This window comes from Diceros bicornis, chromosome 7 (genome assembly GCF_020826845.1).
Source record: "Diceros bicornis minor isolate mBicDic1 chromosome 7, mDicBic1.mat.cur, whole genome shotgun sequence".
Taxonomy (NCBI): Eukaryota; Metazoa; Chordata; class Mammalia; order Perissodactyla; family Rhinocerotidae; genus Diceros; species Diceros bicornis.
The window spans coordinates 44509725-44531333 of NC_080746.1; the positions used below are offsets into that span (position 1 = coordinate 44509725).

The 21609-nt window shown below is 38.1% G+C and overlaps 1 protein-coding gene across 3 annotated transcripts in view; it reads left to right on the forward strand.

Annotated features, from left to right (window-relative positions):
- GRM5 (glutamate metabotropic receptor 5) overlaps window positions 1–21609 on the forward strand; it is a 543453-nt gene that overhangs the window by 461797 nt on the left and 60047 nt on the right. For 2 of the 3 annotated variants that reach the window (XM_058545438.1, XM_058545439.1), the window contains one exon: window positions 19550–20662. In XM_058545438.1, the coding sequence (XP_058401421.1) occupies window positions 19550–20493 (944 nt within the window). In that variant the 3' untranslated portion in view covers window positions 20494–20662. Of the gene's footprint in view, window positions 1–19549; window positions 20663–21609 lie in introns of those variants that run through there. The other variant, XM_058545440.1, reaches the window with a different exon arrangement.

The following is a 21609-nucleotide window of genomic DNA, read 5'->3' on the forward strand; positions in this document are numbered from 1 at the left end:
TGGTCTATATCCTTATCTGCCTCCCCTACTGAATCATTAGTTTCTGAAGGACATAACTATGTCTCAATCATATTTGTATTCCCAGTGTCTAAAACAATGCCTGGTATAGAGTAGGCACTCAGTAAATGTGTGTCAACCTACAGTACAGTGATGGGGAATGTTACAAATGAAGATGAAAGTAGGTATTAAGGCTATCCTATGAAGAAAGCCTTTAACTAGGAGTTTGGACTTTATCCTGTTGACAGTGTGGGGCCAGCAGAGGTTTTCAAGCAGAAGAATGAAATGATTTTCTAGAGCCAGCCCTGATGGCCTGGCAGTTAAAGTTTGGCGCGCTCGGCTTTGGTGGCCCAGGTTTGGTTCCTGGGCACAGAACCACACCACTTATCTGTCAGTAGCTCTGCTGTGGTGGCAGCTCACGTAGAAGAATTAGAAGAATTTATACACAACTATGTGCTGGGGCTTTGGCAGGGTGGGGGAGGAAGATTGGCAACAGATGTTAGCAAAGGGCAAATCTTCACCTTCAAAAAAAAAAAAGAATGAAATGATTTTCTTCTGGCTATGTGCATACATATGAGTGTATGTGTATGTGGGGGTAGGGGTGGGGAAAAGTGGGGGGAGGGAAAGGGAATAAATGCCAAACCTGGAAAGGTTTCCACATTGATGTTATGTGAAGTTTAACCTTTAATTGAGATCTACAGACTTTTCCAAAGAGCCTAGAGCTGTTTGCAACCCTATCTCACTGACTCTGTTTCAAAGTAACAGATCACTTGGAGCTGCTAGCCAGAAGACTGCTCTGATGGCTTCAGCTATTCCAAAGCCTGCCACAGACACGCTTGGGGCTAGCTTCAGGGAATATTATAAACATTTCTTCTACTCACTTAGCTTATAGTTACTCCACTTCAGCCTATAACATGAGAGCTCAGGTCACCTTTGGGTCAGTGCCGTTATTGCGATAATGGCAACTAACACATACATAATGCTTCCAGTGTGCCAGGAACTGTTTGAAGCATCTTACAAATGTTAATTCATTTAATCCCAACACAACTCTGTAAGATTGTTAGCATGGTTAAGAGATCTGAGCCCACTTAGAACTGAATAATTATTTAAAGAAAAAACTAGGTGTAGCAATCCACTGACATTAATGTCTATATATTTATCCATATACTTGTATATATGCATATATTCATAGAAAGATGTCTGAAATGAAGGTTACCTACTATTAAGAAAAGATGTTAATGAGTGGTGGGATGGTGGGTTACTTTTTTGTACACACACATGCATGCATATATGTGTGTATAATATTGAATTATGCACATAATATTGAATTATGAGAATGTATTTTCATCAATAAAGTCATTAAAATAATTTTATGATGGCCACTGTGGGAGAGGAGAAAACTCTCCCCTTCCTCTCTTGGTCCCTATGGCTGGTCAAATAATTAAAATGACATAAGGCAGGGTAACAGGAGAAAATCAAACAAAGTTTAATATGTGCGTATGGGGAATTCATAGAAGCGTGAAAAACTCCAGACAGTCAGGAAATATGAGATATATATGTCATTCTGGATTAAGGAGAAGGGGGCAGGAGTCTGGGCCTTCAAAGGGAAAGGAGGCAATTTACAGGAAGATGAAAAGAGTTAATGTTTGGTAAACATATGTTTGTTGGGCCACCTAGAGACAATGGGACACAGAGAGGACTTTGATCAAAGGGGCCCAGCTAGGTTCCTCCCTGTCTACCACACCTAGTTCATATTATGCTATAGTTATAGATCTATGGTTTTAGCTCCCTCCTGGAACAGGCCTTCTATCTTAAATTGTTTTAGGCAGTTAGGGGGAAAGTCAAAGTTTCTTCCTGAGTTTTTTGTTCTTAAAAATAATCAAGCCAAAGAGAAACATTTTGGGGTGGCAAACTCTGCTCCCCTACACCATATTCTCAATAGCCATCATAAATTGGAGGAAACCAGGAACCAGGAATTAGGAAGAGAGAGAAAGAGAATCTGGCATGAAAACCAGGAAGAAAGGAAAGAAAGAAGATCATAAATGGAGGATGAGGATAGAACATAGACAGTATCTCTAATTCAACTTATTTTCATTGAGGACAGCAAGTAGTTACTCTTTGTCTAACAGTCTTCAGGTATGTTATGTCAGCAGTGAATAGGATAAATAGGATCCCTGCCCTCAAAGAGATTTATCATCCTAAATATTGACAAGCAATAATAAGATGCTGAGTGTTAACAACAGAGAACACGAGAATGGTGTAGGAGCCTGTATCAGTGGAAGCTACTTAGATGAGATTTAAATTTGCTTCTTCAACGAACTACAAACATGCAAAAAATAAAGTAAAGGGGCTGGCCTGGTGGTGTAGTGCTAAGTTCGAACGCTCCACTTCAGGGGACCCGGGGTTGACAGGTTTGGATCCTGGGTGCGTACCTACACACCGCTCATCAAGCCACACTGTGATGGCATCCCACATACAAAGTAGAGGAAGATGGGCACAGATGTTAGCTCAGTGACAATCTTCCTCAAGCAAAAAGAGGAAGATTGACAACAGATGTTAGCTCAGGGCCAACATTCCTTACCGAAAAAAAAAAAAACTTAAAGTAACGATAGAAATTGGCCAAACTAAAGTGAAAGAGAAGAGTGTTTTGGACATAGAACACAGGACCTGCAGCCGGCCCGGTGGCACAAGCGGTTAAGTGCGTGTGCTCCGCTGCGGTGGCCCGGGGTTCACCGGTTCGGATCCAGGGCACACACCGACGCACTGCTTGGCAAGCCATGTTGTGGCGGTGTCCCATATAAAGTGGAGGAAGATGGGCATGGATGTTAGCCAGGGCCAGTCTTCCTCAGCAAAAAAACAAAAAGAGGAGGATTGTCAGATGTTAGCACAGGGCTGATTCCTCACTAAATAAATAAATAAATAAATAAATAAAAATTTTAAAAAATTAAAGAAAAAGAACACAGGATCTGAGGAAGAAATGAGAGTGTGGGGCAGGGGGATTGAGACAGGCAAGCTAGGCAAAGGCCAACTCTTGGAGGGCTTTGTAACCCATGGTAAATATTTTAAAGTTTATTCTAAGAGTAATTAAAAACCTTTATTTATTCATTCAGTTATCTAGTCATTCATTCAACAAATATATACCTAGCAATTCCTCTGTCTCAGGCAATGTTGTAAGTGCTGGAAATATTTCTATGACCAATAAAATTATCTGCCCTTATGATGTTTACATTCTAGTGGAAAGAAGTTTTAAACAAGACAATTATTATCTCCAGGAATATCCAAAACTTGAATAAGAAAGAAAATGCAATCATGGTGGACTATTATTCACATAGGCACAATGTAAATAATGAATATTGTTTAAAAACACGAACAGGAAGGCTACTGATTTCAGAATAGTGGTTTCATCTGAAGAGAGCGAAGGGAGGGAGTCAGATGGGAGTTACAAAAGAGGTTTCAATTATATCTGTAAGCTGTGTGTGTGTGAAACAAATATGACAATATATCACCATTTGTTAGATCTGGATTTTTTATATTTGTTCTATAGTTCTCCGCACGTTTAAAAATTTTATATTTAAAATGCTTCATACTATTTGAGCTATTTAATTATTTAATACTAAAAGATAAAATTTAAAAATAAAGACTAAATCAAGGATTTTAAAAGGAGGATAAGAAAACTATAGTAAGGAAGTTTTGCAAATCACAATGTGAATCTATTGGTGGTTTGGACTACAATGATGTAGTGGGAATAAAGAGCAATGAAAAGATCTGATTGGGAATTAAAATCAATAGGAGGAGGTCATTTTTTCCCTGAGAGAAGAAGGTAACTACAATATGGTCTCATCTGAGAAAGGAAGGAGGAAAAAATAGTGGAAGGCAACAATTTAGGCTTGGCACTGAGAGAATTTCCTAAAAGCTTCTGCCAAGACAACTTTTTCACTGCACACCATTCCCTACCAGATATATGCAAAAATCATCCTAGAAAGAATCTTTAATTTGTTTTCTCTCAAAGAATTTAGGATGGGGTGTAAGTAGCAGATCTTTAGCTCCCCAGTCCAAAGCCAAAGCCATGGAAACACTTCCAGGTGGGTTTGCCAAGGTTGGCAAACTTCCAACAAACCCAAGTAAAAGGAAAAAGCAAAAACAATGTAGCTTTCAAAAAATAACTCAGCGGGAAGCTGTATGACAGGAAGTTAGAATGATTTCCTGCTTTTCACTCCTCAAGAAATGTATCTTATTTATTTTAAGTGCAAAACTGTAAAATGGAAGGGAGGCAGTGCATACCAACATTTTAAGTCAATAGGAACATTCTCTGGGAAGTTCCTTTGGTTCCCTGAGTTACCTAATTGCTTTGGAGGTTGGCACCTTTGTATCTTACTAAGGGGAAAAAAAAGAAGAGAGTTATACAAAAGAGAGTTGGTGGGAACCTGGGAGGGGGTGGAAGATGAGCTCCAAGGGGGCGTAACCACTGACAAGTTTTATAACTCTGGCATTTGAGTTACTCTTTTCTCACAAATAGTTACTTCAGCTGTGTTCCTCAGTTTGTTGCACTTTTCTTGGGACTTTTTTTTTTTTTTTTTTTGCCTTTTAATAAATAAGTACATTAGATAAAAACATAAGGAGAATTGCTTTTCATTATCAATAATTATAACTATCTTAAGCACTATCCTTTTCAATCCTATGAGGTAGATATTATTATTTTACGGTTGAATTAATGAAGACCCAGGAAGATTCTGTAAATTGCTCAAGATCACAAAACTATTGGAAAATCAAGCCCAGGTTCTGTGATTCCACTGATTTATGCTAAACCACCTGCCTTTCTCCACAATCGCATTTTGGAGCCCCATATTTCCAGGAAATTGTAGAAAGAAAAAATTCAGCTTTCAAGCTCATCACATGTTAATTATCTCCAGGTTGCTCTGATATTTTTTCATTTCAAATGTGCTTAAAATGTGCTGGCTATTTGATTATTATGATTCAATTTGGATGAGGAAAGGGGTAAAAAATCCTTACCGTTTATTAAATATTATGTGTTTCCGGTTCTCTAGGGGAAATCTGTTATGAATTTAAATTAGAAATATGTTTATTTTTATTATAATTATAATAAATATTTCCTGTTAATATTAAAAATGGAACAGGTTTTCAAAATGGTAACCTCTGATTTCTTGGCTTCCGGGTTAGGTAATAATCTGAATAGGAACATACGCTATACAGCTGATTTTTCTATCATTCATTCATTCAGCAAAAGTTCTTTTATCAAGTTTGTACTCTTTTCAACACTGTGCTAGTTTCTATTGAAGAGATGTAAATAGAAGGTGTCTGACCTTCCATTTGTATGGAATCAAATGTCCATAGTAGAAGAAGGCTGACTTAAGTAATTACATTGAGTATATTATGACGTATGATACCTACAATAATTGAACCATACGCCAGGTGCAATGGTACAAAGGATAGAAGTACTCATTAGCAAGAAGTCCCAACTGGGTGCAAACACAGCACTGGGCACTGGACACACAGTAATCATGGAGCCAAGTTCCTACCCAGAAGTATCCCAGAGCCTGGGCAGACACATACACAAATAAAGAGGCAATTTCAATACATTAAGTATGCCAGGCATATAATAGAAAGTGATTTCATGTTTGTCTAACAAAGGAAAAAAAGAGAAGGAAATAAGAGAAAAAATGAATGAGCAGAGAAACAAACAAAAGGAAAGAATGAAGGAGAAAGGAAGAAAGTGCTGGGATGGGAGTAAACTCTGATTACTATAGGACATGGAGGAGAGAAAATTAACCAGGTGTTGGAAGTTTAGTGGTACCCTGTGGGAGGAAATGGAATCAATACATGTGAAAATGAAAAGTTAACCAGGTGAAAAACAGAAGAGTTTTCAAGCAGAAAGAAAAGATTCTAGGAATGACACAACATGTCCTATCTAAGGAATGTGTGTATGTCTGAAAAGATTTTTTCCAACATAACAAAGCTATTCAGTGGCACATGAATCACTATTTCACATTTACCTTTTTATCAAAGCCTCTATTATAGGAACTATCCTTTTCTAAATACCTAACATCATAATGGTGACCAGTTGTAAAAGAACGTGATTACTTTGTTTAACAATAGAATTCCCAGGTCCCTAAGCACTTTCTAGATTTTCCTTGTTAAGTTTGCTACGTAAACACTAACCAGTAGAATCTAAGGAAGGTGAATTTATGACAAATGTGGTACAAATAATTACATCTGAGAATACTGGCTGTGTGCAAGCAAGACATGTCTGCAACAATTTATCTTTATTATCTTCCAATAACATAGTGGTTTAATTTAAAACCACTCAAAACTTTGGAGTAAGACGTATCCATGTTCAAATCTATACCCCACCAATGTCTCATTGTGTGACTTTTTTTTTTTGGTGAGGAAAATCAGCCCTGAGCTAACATCCGTGCTAATCCTCCTCTTTTTTCGCTGAGGAAGACCGGCTCTGAGCTAACATCTATTGCCAATCCTCTTCCTTTTTTTCTCCCCAAAGCCCCAGTAAACAGCTGCATGTCGCAGTTGCACATCCTTCTAGTTGCTACATGTGGGACGCGGCCTCAGCATGGCCGGAGAAGCGGTGCGTCGGTGCGTGTCAGGGATCCGAACCCGGGCCGCCAGCAACGGAGCGCGCTCACTTAACCACTAAGCCACGGGGCCGGCCCTCATTGTGTGACTTTAAACAAATAAATTTCCTTCTCTGAGCTTCAACTTCGTCTTCCATTAAATGGAGGTAATAGTATTAACCAGTTCATAGAATTATTAGGGAGATTAAATAGCATACAAATAATTTAGTACCTGTTAGTTCAGTTATATTATTATCACTCCAATGTTAATAAAGTTTAAAAATATATAGTGATGAAAAATGAATATTTAGATGGACAGATTAATTTAAGAATGAGTCAGTGAATGAGAAAATTTGGACAAAGTTCCAATCTCTCTCTATTGAATGTTTTCCACATTTGAAAGTAAGATCTTTTAAGTCAATGTCTAACCCAGTGAATGGCACAAAATAGGTGAGGACTTTGTATTTGTTGAGCTAAATTTACTATTATAAACATCTCTTCTATCTTCACTTAGATTATCTTTTTAGGCCTTCTGATTCTAAACGAATGGTTTACACAAGGTTAATGGTGATCTGGAAACCCCAGAAAGGTAGTCATGAGGCATAACAATGCTAAAAGGCCATCTTTTTTTTATCATTCTCCCTGATAAAATGGTTTTCTGGTTTCATTGGTGAATTCATTACCCACTTTTGATATTTTTCTCACTGACAAGAGAAAAAAAAAATTTAACCTTCCCAGAAGGGAACTAGCATCTGCTGCCTTCAATATTTTTACATTTATATTGAACCATGTGTTTGAAATAAAACTAAGGATAGAGTTTTGGAGCATCCCAGGGCTTAGTCCTGATCCTCTTTTCTATCTGCATTTGCTTCATTGGTGATCTTACCTGTCTCACATTATTAAATATTATCTATACACTGACAATTTCTGAATTTAATATATGACCCAGACTTCTCATCTAATCTCCAACTTGAATATTTAACTGCCTACTTTACATATATATTTGAATGTCTAATAGATACCTCAAATCCTGTATTTTCAAAGCTGAAATCCAAGTCTTTACCTTGCTGATCTGCAAGCCTGCTCTATCATTAGCATTCTATATTTCACCTGATGGCAAATCTATTCTTTCAGCAGTTCAGGCCAAAAACTTTGGAATCATCTTTTGACTTCTCTCATATCCTTTAGTTGATTGGTCAAAAAACTCCACTGACTTTTCCTTCAAATACAGAATTCTACCACTTCTCACTACCTCCACTGTAAGATCCCTGGTCCTAGTAATCATCATTAATCACCTTTACTACTGAAATAACCTCCTAACTAGTCTTCCTAATTCTTCCTTTGCCCCCACCTACAGCCACATCCTAATACCCCAGGCAGAGATACCTTTTTAAAAAGGAAGCGAGATGATGTTACTCCATTGTCTAATAACCTACAATGGTTTCCTATTTCATTCAAAGCCAAAGCCCTTACAAATTCATTTTCTATGGGATCCAGCCCTTTGTTATGTCTCTGGACTACCTTCCCCTTCACTTCATCTCCTTCCCCCAACACACTGGTCTTTTCAGTCTTCTTTTAAAACATCTGCAAGGCTCTTATCCTAGGGTCACTGCCCCAGCTGTTCTCTCAGACTGGAATGTTCCATCCCAGATACCCGTAGGGCTATTATCCCTCCCTCCTTCAAGTCCTTGCTCAAAGGACCCTGACCAATTTGTTTAATACTACAAATTATCCCCCCTTACCCAATTCTGCTTCTTATTTTCTCCATTTCATATATAATCTTTTATTCTATTATATTTTTTCTGTATTTATTTTTGCTGATCATATATTGTCATTCTCTCCATTTGGAATATTAGCTAAAGGATAGGGTATTTTTTTTTTTGCATGTTTTGTTCATTTAGGAATATCAAGCTCCTAGAACATAGTAAACACCCAATAAATATTTGCTGAAGAAATAAATTACAGAGTGGAAGAAAGGAAACAAATCTCCACATATTGAGTGCCTATCATCCATTATAATAGGAACTTGGTGTTCTGCCAGTTAATCATCCTTATACTCCAAAAAGGTTGGAATCATTATCTCTATTTTACAGAAAACTGAGGTTGAAAATGTAAAATATCTGTGCTGTGGTGACACAGCAAGTAGCAGAAGTGAGGCTCCAACCTTACTGTAAAAGTCTTTCTGTAAAACTCATGCTTTTTCCTTGATATGATGCTGCAAGTGTTGACCTTACACAAATAGACAGCCAGTTATTTCTCCAGCAAAAATGGGTCTATTTGGGATCAGCAAAGAATGGCAATTCAGAGTCTGGAATCATGGTAAGGGCAAGTCCCCAGCAGCAAAGGAAGAAGAAACTCTTTTATGGAGGGGAAGAGGAAGTTGAGAGGTCTGTTGTAAACAAAGAGTCCGTTGGAGAAATCAAGAGTGTGATGCGTAGTGGCTTTTCATTGGCTGAGTTGTGACAGTCTCCCTTGGCTGAGCTTCTTGCCCATCAAGGAAAGGAAGTCTTGCTTCTTCTTGTTGGGCTCTGCCATCATCATATGGTGTGAGAGCGCTCCCTTTTGGCCTGCTGACTCCAATTTAATGAGGTTTCTGTTTATTAATTTTCACACAAGCAATATGGACATGACCATGAATCACTGGATTCTTTCTGAAAGGATCTCCAAAATGCAATGAAAAATTTTGTGCAGTGGTCCATTTCAAACATTGAGCTTGATCAAGTTGTTTCAGTTAATGCTGAAAGAACAATGATTTTTTTTTTAAATAAGATTCCAGGGCTCATACATTGACAGACTATAAAATGCCTTCTTGCGCTTCCAATTTCTCAATTCTCATTAACTTATAAATTTGTTTATCCTACCAGATGAGTCAAAAAGATGGTGTATTTACAGATGTAAACACCATTTGCTCCAGGAAAAAAAAAATGCCAAAAGGCCTATCTCAATAGAACTTCTCAAAACAGGTCCTCAAAGAGAACATAAACCAGTTTTGATCTTGCCAGAAACTATGCAATGAAAAATGTGCATTGTGTTATTCTTCACAGTGAGAAATTTGTGGTCTGGCTAAGAACAATATCATCGTGGTCAAAAACCACTCCGATATAACCAGACTGAAGAAAATAATGTGGTTTCATTGATTTCAGTTTTTGATAAATATAGCTTAACCAAAATAAATTATCATATTTCTCCCCAAGAACATAAAACATTATAACACAGTGCTTACCACTACATTATCTAACCTACTTGGAAAATGCTTCATAAAGCGTTGGTATATTATATGAGTAATATGAAGCAGATAAATGTCTCCTATCTTGCCACCTCTTAAGAATCACATTAAGTTGAGTGAAAAATTCAGAGAGCATATGTGCTGCCTTGTACTTACAAACAATTTAAGACAATATAATACCATTTACTTGGGGCTGTGTATATATAAACAAGCTAGAAAGATAAAATAGGCCTGGTTTTTCCCCAGAAGAACACAGGAGAATCTAATAAAACACATAAGCAATTTAGCAGATGTTGAGTCACTACTGTTTTATGTATATGCTTCTCTTTCTCCTCTTTTTCTCATTTCATAAATATTATGCCACTGTTCAAGTCACATGTTACTTTATACAGTCCTCACACTAATCCTCGAAATGTAGCAGGAAAGTATTATTATCTTCCCTCCTAAAGCTTTAACTGATTTCTCTTCTGAACTCTCAGCAGTAATGCCCGGAGATATTATAATTCTCTTATGACACTATATTACTATGCTGTAGAAGTATTTCTGTGCACATCCGATTTCTGCATTTTGGCTATTTTACATTTCTTTCTTTTTCTTTTTTTTCTTTTTTTTCTATGTCTGTATTTCTCCTCCTATGGTTCCTTTCACTTCAAATGCTCTTCAATGCCAATCCTACCTCAGTTCCCTGAACTGAAAATGCATGAAATAATGGTACCTACCTCATAGAATGTTGTGGGTATTAAAGAAAGTAATAAGTGTACAGTGCTCAGCACAGTGCCTAGCAGAGTAGAGTCACAGAGCCTGAATATTTGACCAATACACTATTTTAAAGGAATAAATGATTGCCTTTGTATCACCATGATGTGGGCCCAGTGCCTTCAATAGAGTAGGTGCTCAATAATGTGCATGGAACTAAGAAGTGAGTATAATGATCTAGTAATACTAAATGAACAATTTTCATTCTCTTTAGTGGGTAAGACAAGGCATTAATCTTTCCCCTTGTGTACTTTTCTTATATGTGTGGAGTTTGTTCCCACATTTTGTTTTTATAACAAACATGAGCATTTTAGTTACTTAAATATATACCAATAGCTCAATTAAGGAATACTTACAATATCATGATACTTAAAATTCAGGAACTAATCGGCTTTGGAAGAGAAACAGGAGGTAAAATCCAGGGCAGAGCATGCATACAATTTTGCAACCAGCCTTAGGAAAGGTAATGTAAACCCAGCCTTAGAACAGTCCTGGTAGGTCTCAAGGGAAAAAAAATCAAGATTGTGTAACAGAGTCTATGGGATACAGAAGGAATACTGTGGGGTCTAGAGAGTGGCTACAAAAACTCAGTCATAAAACCAGAAAGCTTTTGAACATTTGGATGGAAGACCAGCCACATGAGGAAAATGCTTTTATTATACAGATGATTTGCAAAAAAAAAAAAAACTATTTTATAAGAGTCTGACTAAAACTGGAGGAAAGAGAAACTGAAAAGAGTCTGGCAAGCCAGGAAATTAATAGAAATTAATTGTAAAACACTCATTATATCTCATATTATATGTGGAAATTGATAGTCTATTGGTTTTAAAGTGATGACGTTAATGTTTTATTCTAGTAAAATACAAAAATACTTTTAAGCATTTTATAGACTTAGTCCTAAGAAATTGCTTCACTGACACTATTTAGGTAACTGGTGTTTAATTTCTCATATGTGAATTTTTCTACAAGGATTTCTCCAGATTAAAGCCCTCATTCTGTATTATTTATGTATGATTTCCACCTTATGTATAGAAAAATTGAGACAATTAAATAGAGTAAAAGTCTCATAGTCACAGGAATTATTTGTGTGCAAGCTGAAAATGAAATGCATGTCTCCTGATCCCTCAGTTGTCCTCTTCATTAATGCAATCATTCATTCATTCAACCTGATTAACTGCCTGTTTTGAGCTTGATACTGTGCTTGGCATTAGAAATAAAACAAAAAGCAAAGAAACAGTCTCCTGCTCTCAAATTGCTCAGTCTACCTCATGAAGCAGACAACCAAACTCACTATGCGCTGTTATGAGCGAAAAAATCTTGTGCAAGTGCTGTGATAGGCGCAGGCCCAGGGAGCTGTGTGACAGCGTAGGAGGAGCCTGTCATTCAGGCTCAGGTAAGCAGAAAAGCCCTCCTGAAAGAGGATACAGAAAATGAAAGAATAAGGAGGAGTTAGCCAGTGAGGAGGGAGAGGGGAAAGGTAAAAACAGAGTGAAGTATTCCAGTCAGCACATTTTATTATTTAAATTCATATGCTGTGTTTGTCCTCTTATTCATCTTCAGTATGACCGGAAGTCATATTTTTCAAAACTGTTCCCTACAAATGTGCATCTGTGATAATCCTTCCCTGTAGCACTCTGCAATATTATTAAATCATTCTTTATGCCTTCATTATGAAATAAATCTTTACATACAATTTCAAATTCCCCTCTAAAATGTAACCAATAACGAAGAACAAAAATAAAAACTATAGCCCTGAGTTGTCAGCTCTCTGGGGGAATTTCATTAAGGGAATTTAAAACAAAAATATGTAATAAACCTTGAAAGGCGTGAAATAAGCTGGGTCCAATGACAAATGGATGGCTGTGAGTCCCCTCTGTGGCAATGGTAGGAATGTCCCACAATCCATCCTTGTTCTCTTGTGCTGTGGGTATTAGGTGCCCACTCAGAAAAATTTCTACACTAGAAAACTTTAAGGACATAAAAGCAAGAATTTACCAGTGTCTCTGGCCGGCAACCCTCGGGACATATAGGCTAGGATGAGAACCCTGCTGAAGAGTTTGAACCAATGAGATTTCTCAGAGAGGAGCGTTGATTTATGTCAGGATAACAAATATCAAATACGCTACTACTAGCCCTGCCTTGCCCATGGCAGGCATTGTTAATTACTCATGATTCTCTTTCCCACTAAGTAGCCTCAGGGCCCCTGTCCGAGGGGCACTTGATTAGTTTGCCTCCCCTGATGTAGCATCAGTCAATCAGTCAATCAATCAAAAATCCCACAGGGTTTTATTCTTAGCCCCAACAAGTTAACATATTAAATCTCATATTGTCCCTCCGTAAAATAGAGTTAATGATACCACCTCACTTACTTATTATGAAGACTACCTAAAACATCTAGGATAGCATCTGATGTACAGTAGGCACTTAATCTATGAAAGTTTCCTCCTTTTTTTAAATTCTGGCATAAACAGGAATAAGGTGGCTTCCTACTGAGGCAGCTTCCAATAAAACTTACCTAACATTTTGGGTAGAGACTACATTTTGATTTGAGGGAGCGATCAAGGTATGTTTTGTTTCATGCTAAGGTAATGGTAAAAATTAATCAACTTTAGAATACACCTTCACTGCAGAGGACTCAGGGGCTTTTTTATTCTGGCCTAAAGTAAAAAATGTTGCAATTGACAGCCTTCTTGGGAACAGTGAATCTGAACTTTATAGTTAGACGACACTTCTATTTACTGCCTCCCTCTTTCCTCTACCCATAATTCCTAGATCCGATGAATTACTCAGAATTAGACTAATCAGTCAATCATAAAAAATTTATCAGTGCCTAGTTAGTACCAGGAATATTTCTAATGTGAAACATGTCACAGCCCTAGGCAGAAGTAAGACTTTGAGTTACTTAGTTTTGCCCTCTCTTGGTTACCAGAATCTTGACTAAAATTCAGGCGTAATGCACCGAATTTAGACTTCCAGCTATAACAGTACGTAACAGTTCTGTAACTTGGGACTTCTTAAAGGCAGCAAAAATGTTTGTTGAGAATGAGTTTATCCATACACCAGGATGAGAATTATATATTTCGGTTATATAGTAAATATATTAATTTGTAAATTGCTTATGCTAACCATATGAGTGAGGCACTGTGCTCAGTACTGGGGATCCATTTGTGAGCAAAAGAGACAAGTCCTTAGCATCAGGGTGCTTATAGTCAAGTAGGGAGGACATACCTTAACAATATAACCTCTCTGTCTGTTTCTCTCTCTCTCTCTTACACACACACACACACACACACACACACACACACCACTTCCAATTCTTCTGAACTATGGAAGTGATGAAAAACTTTAGCTAAGGCTAAGTGAAGAGAAAATATTAAAGGATCATGGATATGGACAATGCAGAAAGAATTCTGAGTCTGCATTCCTCTGATATCTTAGACCAACATCCTAGAGATCCAAATCCAGTGGGGTAAAGAGACAAGGAAAGGCATTCAAATGGCCTATTGATGGAACAGATTGAAAACAAACATGATGTTGTCAGTTACCAGTCAACATCTTGTACTCTGGTAGATCTATTGCTCATGTATCAAAGGATAGTCCCACAACAGCACCATACCAGTTTTGAATATCTGAAATGGCCTGACCAGCAGCTGAGGACACATACATCTGATTCTCAGAGATTCTCAGCAGCAACTTCCTTTCCTTCAAAAATATACCAGGAGTTATGGAGCTTGTTAAGGAGTCCCTACCTAGCCTGACTTACGGAATATCAGACATGAGTCTCGGGATCTTGGACCCCTCAATCCTTCTTGCCTGAATAGACACTTGAAACAGAGTTTGAAAGTGCAACAGTCTAAGAACTATTAACTACAGGAATACTAATCCTGTAAGACTACTATCCAAACAGTAAGCATGAGCACCAGTTATTGCTGAGCAGTCATATCATTTTTAGGTGTCCAGGAAATCAATGGGCCATCCATTCTCCCATTAGATGTATGGAAAGCACATTGGTGGAATCATAGGATGAATGTGGATAATACAGTTTTGGCTGCTCGCTTTCCCTTTAAAAAAAAAAAAACTGTTGTATTTTCAATATATGTCACTTTAAGCTATGAAAAGATGGATTATACTAGAGAATCACAGAATATGGATCAAACAGGAAAGGGAGGAAAGTGGGAAGTGGATAGCTACCTAAATAGATGTTATCAGAAAAGAGGCCAGGATTTTCTAATCTCTGGCTCATCTGCATTTCTATAAAGGAATGTAATGTTGTGCATCTTCTGAGAAACTCTAATATGCTTGTTAGGAGGGAACTTCACTGACATGATCAAGATTCTTTAATCTAAAATGTGATAACATATGCTAAATTGATTAAATTTATAATAAAACTATAAAATATATCTATACTGTAAATTCTTAGTTAAACTCTACACACCCTTCCAGTAGGTAGTAACTTACCAGTACACTAAAAGTACTTCCAATAACTTAACACTAGGAATGAAACAGGGATAAAAAAGAAAACTGTTAGTGGAGAAAATGCCCAGTAATTCACAGAAGAAAATAAAGAGATTTAGGATGAATAACAGGGCATTCAGATGTTTGTAAACCAATGCACATAGTAGAGGTAGTATTATGAGAATTTAAATTTATATCATAATAGGGTTAGCATTATCTCAAAATTCTGAGATTTGGTAGAACATGTTCCATGATAAGAGTACAGCGATGGAAGTATACCACCCCTTGTTTGAAAGAAATAGATCAAATAGTAGGAAAGGGGGAAAAATATAAGAGAATGATATACTACCAGGAGAGATATCTGTAAACCTGAAGCTCAAAGCTTTGTGCAAATTCTTTGGGTAGGAATTTAAAAAAGAAAAGAAAAACTGAAGTGATATTGTTAGAGGAGGGTATGGTGGGCCATCCAATTAACGACTTTTCTTTGGATTCTGATATACTTCCTTTCTTCTAGCTGATCCATCTTATGTCTTCCCTGACATATCCTCTTCCTCTGCCATTCATTAATGTTGGTGTTAGCAAACCTCTAGGCTTTGCTCTCACCTATATCTATGAATTTCCTCATTGATTGCATTTTTTTCCATATCTTAGTTCTACCTGTAAACAGATAATTCCTAAAGCTATAACTTCTACCCTAATATCTTTCTAAGCTTGTGCTTCCATCTGCTCAGTAGGTCATAGACATTCAAACACAACATATCCAGACTGTAACTAGATGTCATTCCCATAAAATGTGACCCTTTTCTTCCTACAACCCCATTTTAGTTGATAGCCTTGTCATCAACTCAGTTAGAAGCCTCTCTCCTGACTCTTCTGTCTGTCTACCTCATACTTTCTTTCCATCCTAGCTCTGAAATGTCTTTACTAGCTGAATATTTTCTTCAGTAGAGTGACTTAATTTTTGCTCTATCCTCCCTTGATGACCCTCTTGTGACAGACTTCTGACCAGCTAAATCACCTCCAGTCTCCACCTGCCATCCTCATCTCCTTCTTTTCTGTCTTCCCCCATCCCCAGTCCTGGCCTTCAGACAATGTAGTCCATGGAAAGCCTTAGGTAGCGTTAGGGTGATCACATCTTAGAATTATCATATAAGACATTCACTGGATGAGAAGTCAGCCTGATAATTTCTAAGGTTGGGTTCCCAACCAAGGACCAAGGACCAGTTGTGTAGTCATTGAGCTTGCTTATTCAAAGTAAGATTCATTTGTCCCACCCCAAATGTACTGATTCAAAATCTCCTGAGTTTAGAGGCTTGAATTGTATTTTCGTAGGCTCTCCAAGTGATTGTGATGCACATCTGTTTTTGGAAACTCTAAGATCTTATCCAATTATAAGATTCAGTGATTATAACACTCTAATCAGAATCCAATTTGCTATTCCAAGAGAATAGATACAAAAGTATTTTGTGCAGCCTCATTAAACTAAACTTAAAGCCTTTTGAGTGGTTCACATTAAATGAAAAAACATTCATTTGGACATATAAATTCTGGTAAATTTGTGAAAATAATCACATCACATTAGAGGCATGGCTTATGCACATTTCTTCCAACACATATATCTAATGGGGTTTCACACATGATGTTAATAGGTTGCACATGAAGAGTTAGAGAATATATCTGACGTAAAAACAGTGGTGAATGTTATCATATGCAAAACATTTAGTAATTAGGGTGCTAATTACATTTAGAGAAAAGCAATTAGTATTTAGCAGAACAGTGGGGAAAAAAGGATTAAAATGAAAACCTTTAAAATAAATATTTATATATTTTTTTCAGTTGATTCTCTTTAGCTAATGAAAGAATTCCTGCTTCATGTACCACACAACATGTTTCCTATATCAATAAGTTGCTATGGACATTAGTAGCTCATGACCTAGCAGGAGAAACAGGCCCCTACAGAATTAAGTAGAGGAGATAATAAATTTCATTGTCATATCAATGTTATAAATAAACTTATAGAAGAATCAAAATAGGAATGATTAATCCCTATTTTCCTGTTGTAAAATAGTCTCTACAAGGAACAAATTTGTAAATATGAACCTAAACTCTATGGTATACTGTAGTCTCAGAGGTTGAAATCCAACATATAAGCAGCATATGTGAACACAGATGCCTGAGATATGGATACAAGCATCTTCATTAGCAATGAGATATTCATTTATTTATAATTGACGATATTATGTAAAATACCTATCTTATATTTAGTCTGGGCTATCCACGTAACTTTTTTTTTCAAGTTAAAGGCACTTTGCTTCAATATTAAGTGTATAGGTTTTAAAAGAAGAGTACATTTGCTCATAGAAACAATTACGTCAAGTGTGCTGAGGATCCCAGGCTAACTCACAAATCCTATTACAGCCATAATAAATGTAACTATAACACTAATGGTACCATTTGAAACCTGAGGTCTTGAAGAAAGAGACTAGCAAGGCAGAAATTAGGAAAAGAAGAACATTTCCTTTCGCTTTTGCAACAGAGCTACCCTTAGACATATTTTAAAGAACCACATGCTTCTTTGCTATCATTACTTATTGTACCTCCCAGAGTTACTTCCCAGGAACCATTGATATTCAAAGCCGTTTACTACAACACCCTTGATCATGGGATATGGGAAATTAATAGGAAAACCATACACCTATATCAATTATGATTTGGTTTGGCTGCATATATCAGAAAAAAAAAAGGAGCTTAAACAAGGTAAATGTGACATGCGTAGTCCAGAGCTAGTCAGTGGTTTCATGGTTATTAGAGACTCAGGCTCCCTACTTTTCTCTTGCAAAACTCAGAACATGTTTTCTGTCCTTAAAGCTACCTTAAAGTCCAAGATAACTGCTGGAGCTCTAGCCATCATGTTTATATTCCAGACAGCAGAAGGAGAAAGCAAGGAAGGGCAAAAAGGGTACTCTCCAAGATGAGTCATTTTCCTTTAAAGAGTTCTCTGCTTACATCTTATTGGCTAAAACCTAGTAACATGGCACATCTGACTGCAAAGTTTGCTGGAAAATGTAGTGTTTTAGTGCCTCCTCTACCACCCCAAATGAAATTGGAGCTCTGTTGCTGAGGATAAAGGGGAGAATAGATATTTGCAGGCAAATAGTAATCTCTGCCACATTCCTTAAATGTCCAGTGCTCCAGATTACTGAACTCCTTTCCTACTCACTCAATAAAGCTATCTCAATTGTATTTAAATAAAAATCTAGTTGGCAGGAATGAGCCTTCTAGAGCAGTAGTTCTCAACTTCAGCTGCACGTTTAGAAGCATTTGGAGTGCCTTAAAACCCTGATGCCCAGGCCAATTAAATGAGACACTCTGGTAGTGAGACCCACGCCAGAGTATGCTAAAAAAAATATCTCTAGGTGATTCCAGTGTGCAGCCAAGTTTGAGAACCACTGTCCTAAGAAATTTAAAAAGAAGGCACGTAACACAAATGATGCCAAATTTTGTCACTTTTTTCTGCTGTGTAATCTAGTGATATAAAAAACCTCAAGCCACGAATAAGGAATAATTTTGAGAGTGTTGGCACTTCCCATACAGGCCAATTATTTGCCTCTGGGGTCAGTTTTCCTCTATTATCACCTCCTTTTTTAACAGCATCTTCTCCTCTTTAACACTGGAACCATATGATTCTCTGAAAATCCTAACTTTTCTGTACAGTTGATCCAAGGACAGCATAGATGGATCCAGTGTTGGTCATCCTTGATGCCTTTACCTCTCACATACCCCCACATCCATTTAAACACTCTGTAGTGCTTCAAATAATTCTCAAATCTGTCCACACCTTTATCTCATCCAAAATCCACACAGCAACCAAAGGAATGTTTAAAACACACACATAAATCTGACAATTCCTCTACTCTACACAGATCCCTCCAGTGACTTCCTATTTTGATCTAGGACTCTCTGCCCTGCAAGATCCTCTTCTGCCCACCTCCCAGCCTCATCTTAGGCCACCCATCACACTATTGTACAGTGGCCTCCTTTCATGCCTCCAGTGCCCCCTGGCTCTTTCTTTACAGTTAACCTCTGTTTGCCAAACCTACCGAATCCCTAAACTCACCCAAACCAACACATTTATTTGCTAATTCCGGTTGAAGGAGGCATTTACTGCTCCCCAGACTGGGTCACGATCCATGCTATACTCCTTCATGGCCCTTGTCACAGTTATAAGTAATTCTTTAAAAGCCCCCCCACCCTCAATTATTTTTTATGAGAGTGGAGAACATTTTCTTCATCATTTCGTTTTCAGAACATTGAACAGCTCCTATCACAGAATATGTATTTCATAATATAAAGATAAATATTTTATGAATGAATATATGAAGAAATGAGTAGTATGGGATACTGAAATTAAAAAGGTAGATTGGAGATAAAGTGAAAGGATCATAAGCAGCTGCTTGTAACTTAGGCACAAGTAAGCCAAGTAAACATTTCTTCCTTCTTTTTTCAATATATGTCTGTGTCTCTGCAGGTTGTGATTTGATCCCAGTACAGTATCTTCGCTGGGGTGACCCTGAGCCCATTGCAGCTGTGGTGTTTGCCTGCCTAGGCCTGCTCGCCACCCTGTTTGTTACTGCAGTCTTCATCATTTACCGAGATACACCAGTAGTCAAGTCCTCCAGCAGGGAACTCTGTTACATTATCCTTGCTGGCATCTGCCTGGGCTATTTATGTACCTTCTGCCTCATTGCAAAGCCCAAACAGATTTATTGCTACCTTCAGAGAATTGGCATTGGTCTCTCCCCAGCCATGAGCTACTCAGCCCTTGTAACCAAGACCAATCGTATTGCGAGGATTCTGGCTGGCAGCAAGAAAAAGATCTGTACCAAAAAGCCCAGATTCATGAGTGCCTGTGCCCAGCTAGTGATTGCTTTCATTCTCATATGCATCCAGTTGGGCATCATCGTCGCCCTCTTTATAATGGAGCCTCCTGATATAATGCACGACTACCCAAGTATTCGAGAAGTCTACCTGATTTGTAATACCACCAACCTAGGAGTTGTCACTCCTCTCGGATACAATGGATTGCTGATTTTGAGCTGTACCTTCTATGCTTTCAAGACCAGAAATGTTCCAGCTAACTTCAACGAGGCCAAGTATATCGCCTTCACGATGTACACCACCTGCATTATATGGCTGGCCTTTGTGCCAATCTACTTTGGCAGCAACTACAAAATCATCACCATGTGTTTCTCAGTCAGCCTCAGTGCCACAGTGGCGCTGGGCTGCATGTTTGTGCCGAAAGTGTACATCATCCTGGCCAAACCAGAGAGAAACGTGCGCAGCGCCTTCACCACGTCTACCGTGGTGCGCATGCACGTGGGGGATGGCAAGTCATCCTCAGCAGCCAGCAGATCCAGCAGCCTAGTCAACCTGTGGAAGAGGAGAGGCTCCTCTGGGGAAACCCTAAGGTAAAAGTTCTGGGGATGCTGTGAGGCACTGACCCCTATAGCAGAAGCAGTGGCGTTTGCTTCCTGGATCTTTTAAATGGGAAATACCTGAGTGAATGAAACTATGGGAGGCAGAGTGCTGGGAAAGGGGCTCTGGACATTCTCATTGAATGGTTTTTGTGGGGTTAATTGAATGTAGGCCCAGTTACTTAGGCCTGGGCCAGAAACATGGAAGTTGAGGTAAAGAAAAAAAGCAAAGAGTTACAGCAAAAGGGAAGTGAGGTGAGAGGGCAGGGAGAGTACAGTTAAGTCATTGAGCCAGGGCAAGGACCTCCAGGTCCTGAGGGGAAAGAGATACCTTGTGGACTAAATTCTAGTTCACCAGAACAGAGTAGACAAGATCATTGTTAACAAGGAAGATCACGCTGAGGGCAGAGCACCAAGAGCCTCACACATCTGACTACACGTGCATGTGCCTGAACCTTTTCCAAGCCCAGAAGAGCCCAATGTCCCATCCCACAGAGGCACGAGAATGTAGAATTTATATTTTACTTCTTAATGGGCAACTTGGGAAACATCTAAGTAGCTGAAAGGGGCAAAACAACAAGATGGCTTTGCATATAATTTCCTAAACAACCAGCCAGCTTCTCACTGTCTCTGTTGCCCATCGTCCCATCCCACCCCCCAAGTTCAGTACCACAGGTAGTAGTTATTGGACAATTGCCATCTGAAAAGAATCTGAGGCCAACAGCCAATGACTTCCGCTCATGTAAGGGACATCCTTTTATGATTAATGCCCCCTAAGGCACTTCACAAGGCAAGGAGATCATCTTACAGCGGCTTGGGAACACACTTGGAGGTACTAAAAAGGCTACATAGACTGTTACTGGGAATAAGGATCTCCTCTGTTTAAGAAGAACATATCAAAAGAGCTAGTCAGGACATCATCTGCCTACTCTATAGAGATTTGACAGTTTTCCTAAAATCTAGATAAATAAATGGAAGATAAATATCTATCAAGTAAAGATAAATAGCTAAATATTATTGCTTCAACAATTCTCTTATATCATCATTTAGCCCACATAAAAAGTCCTACTTTTCTATCAGCCCTAATTCTTCAAAGTCTGAATTATGGTGATGG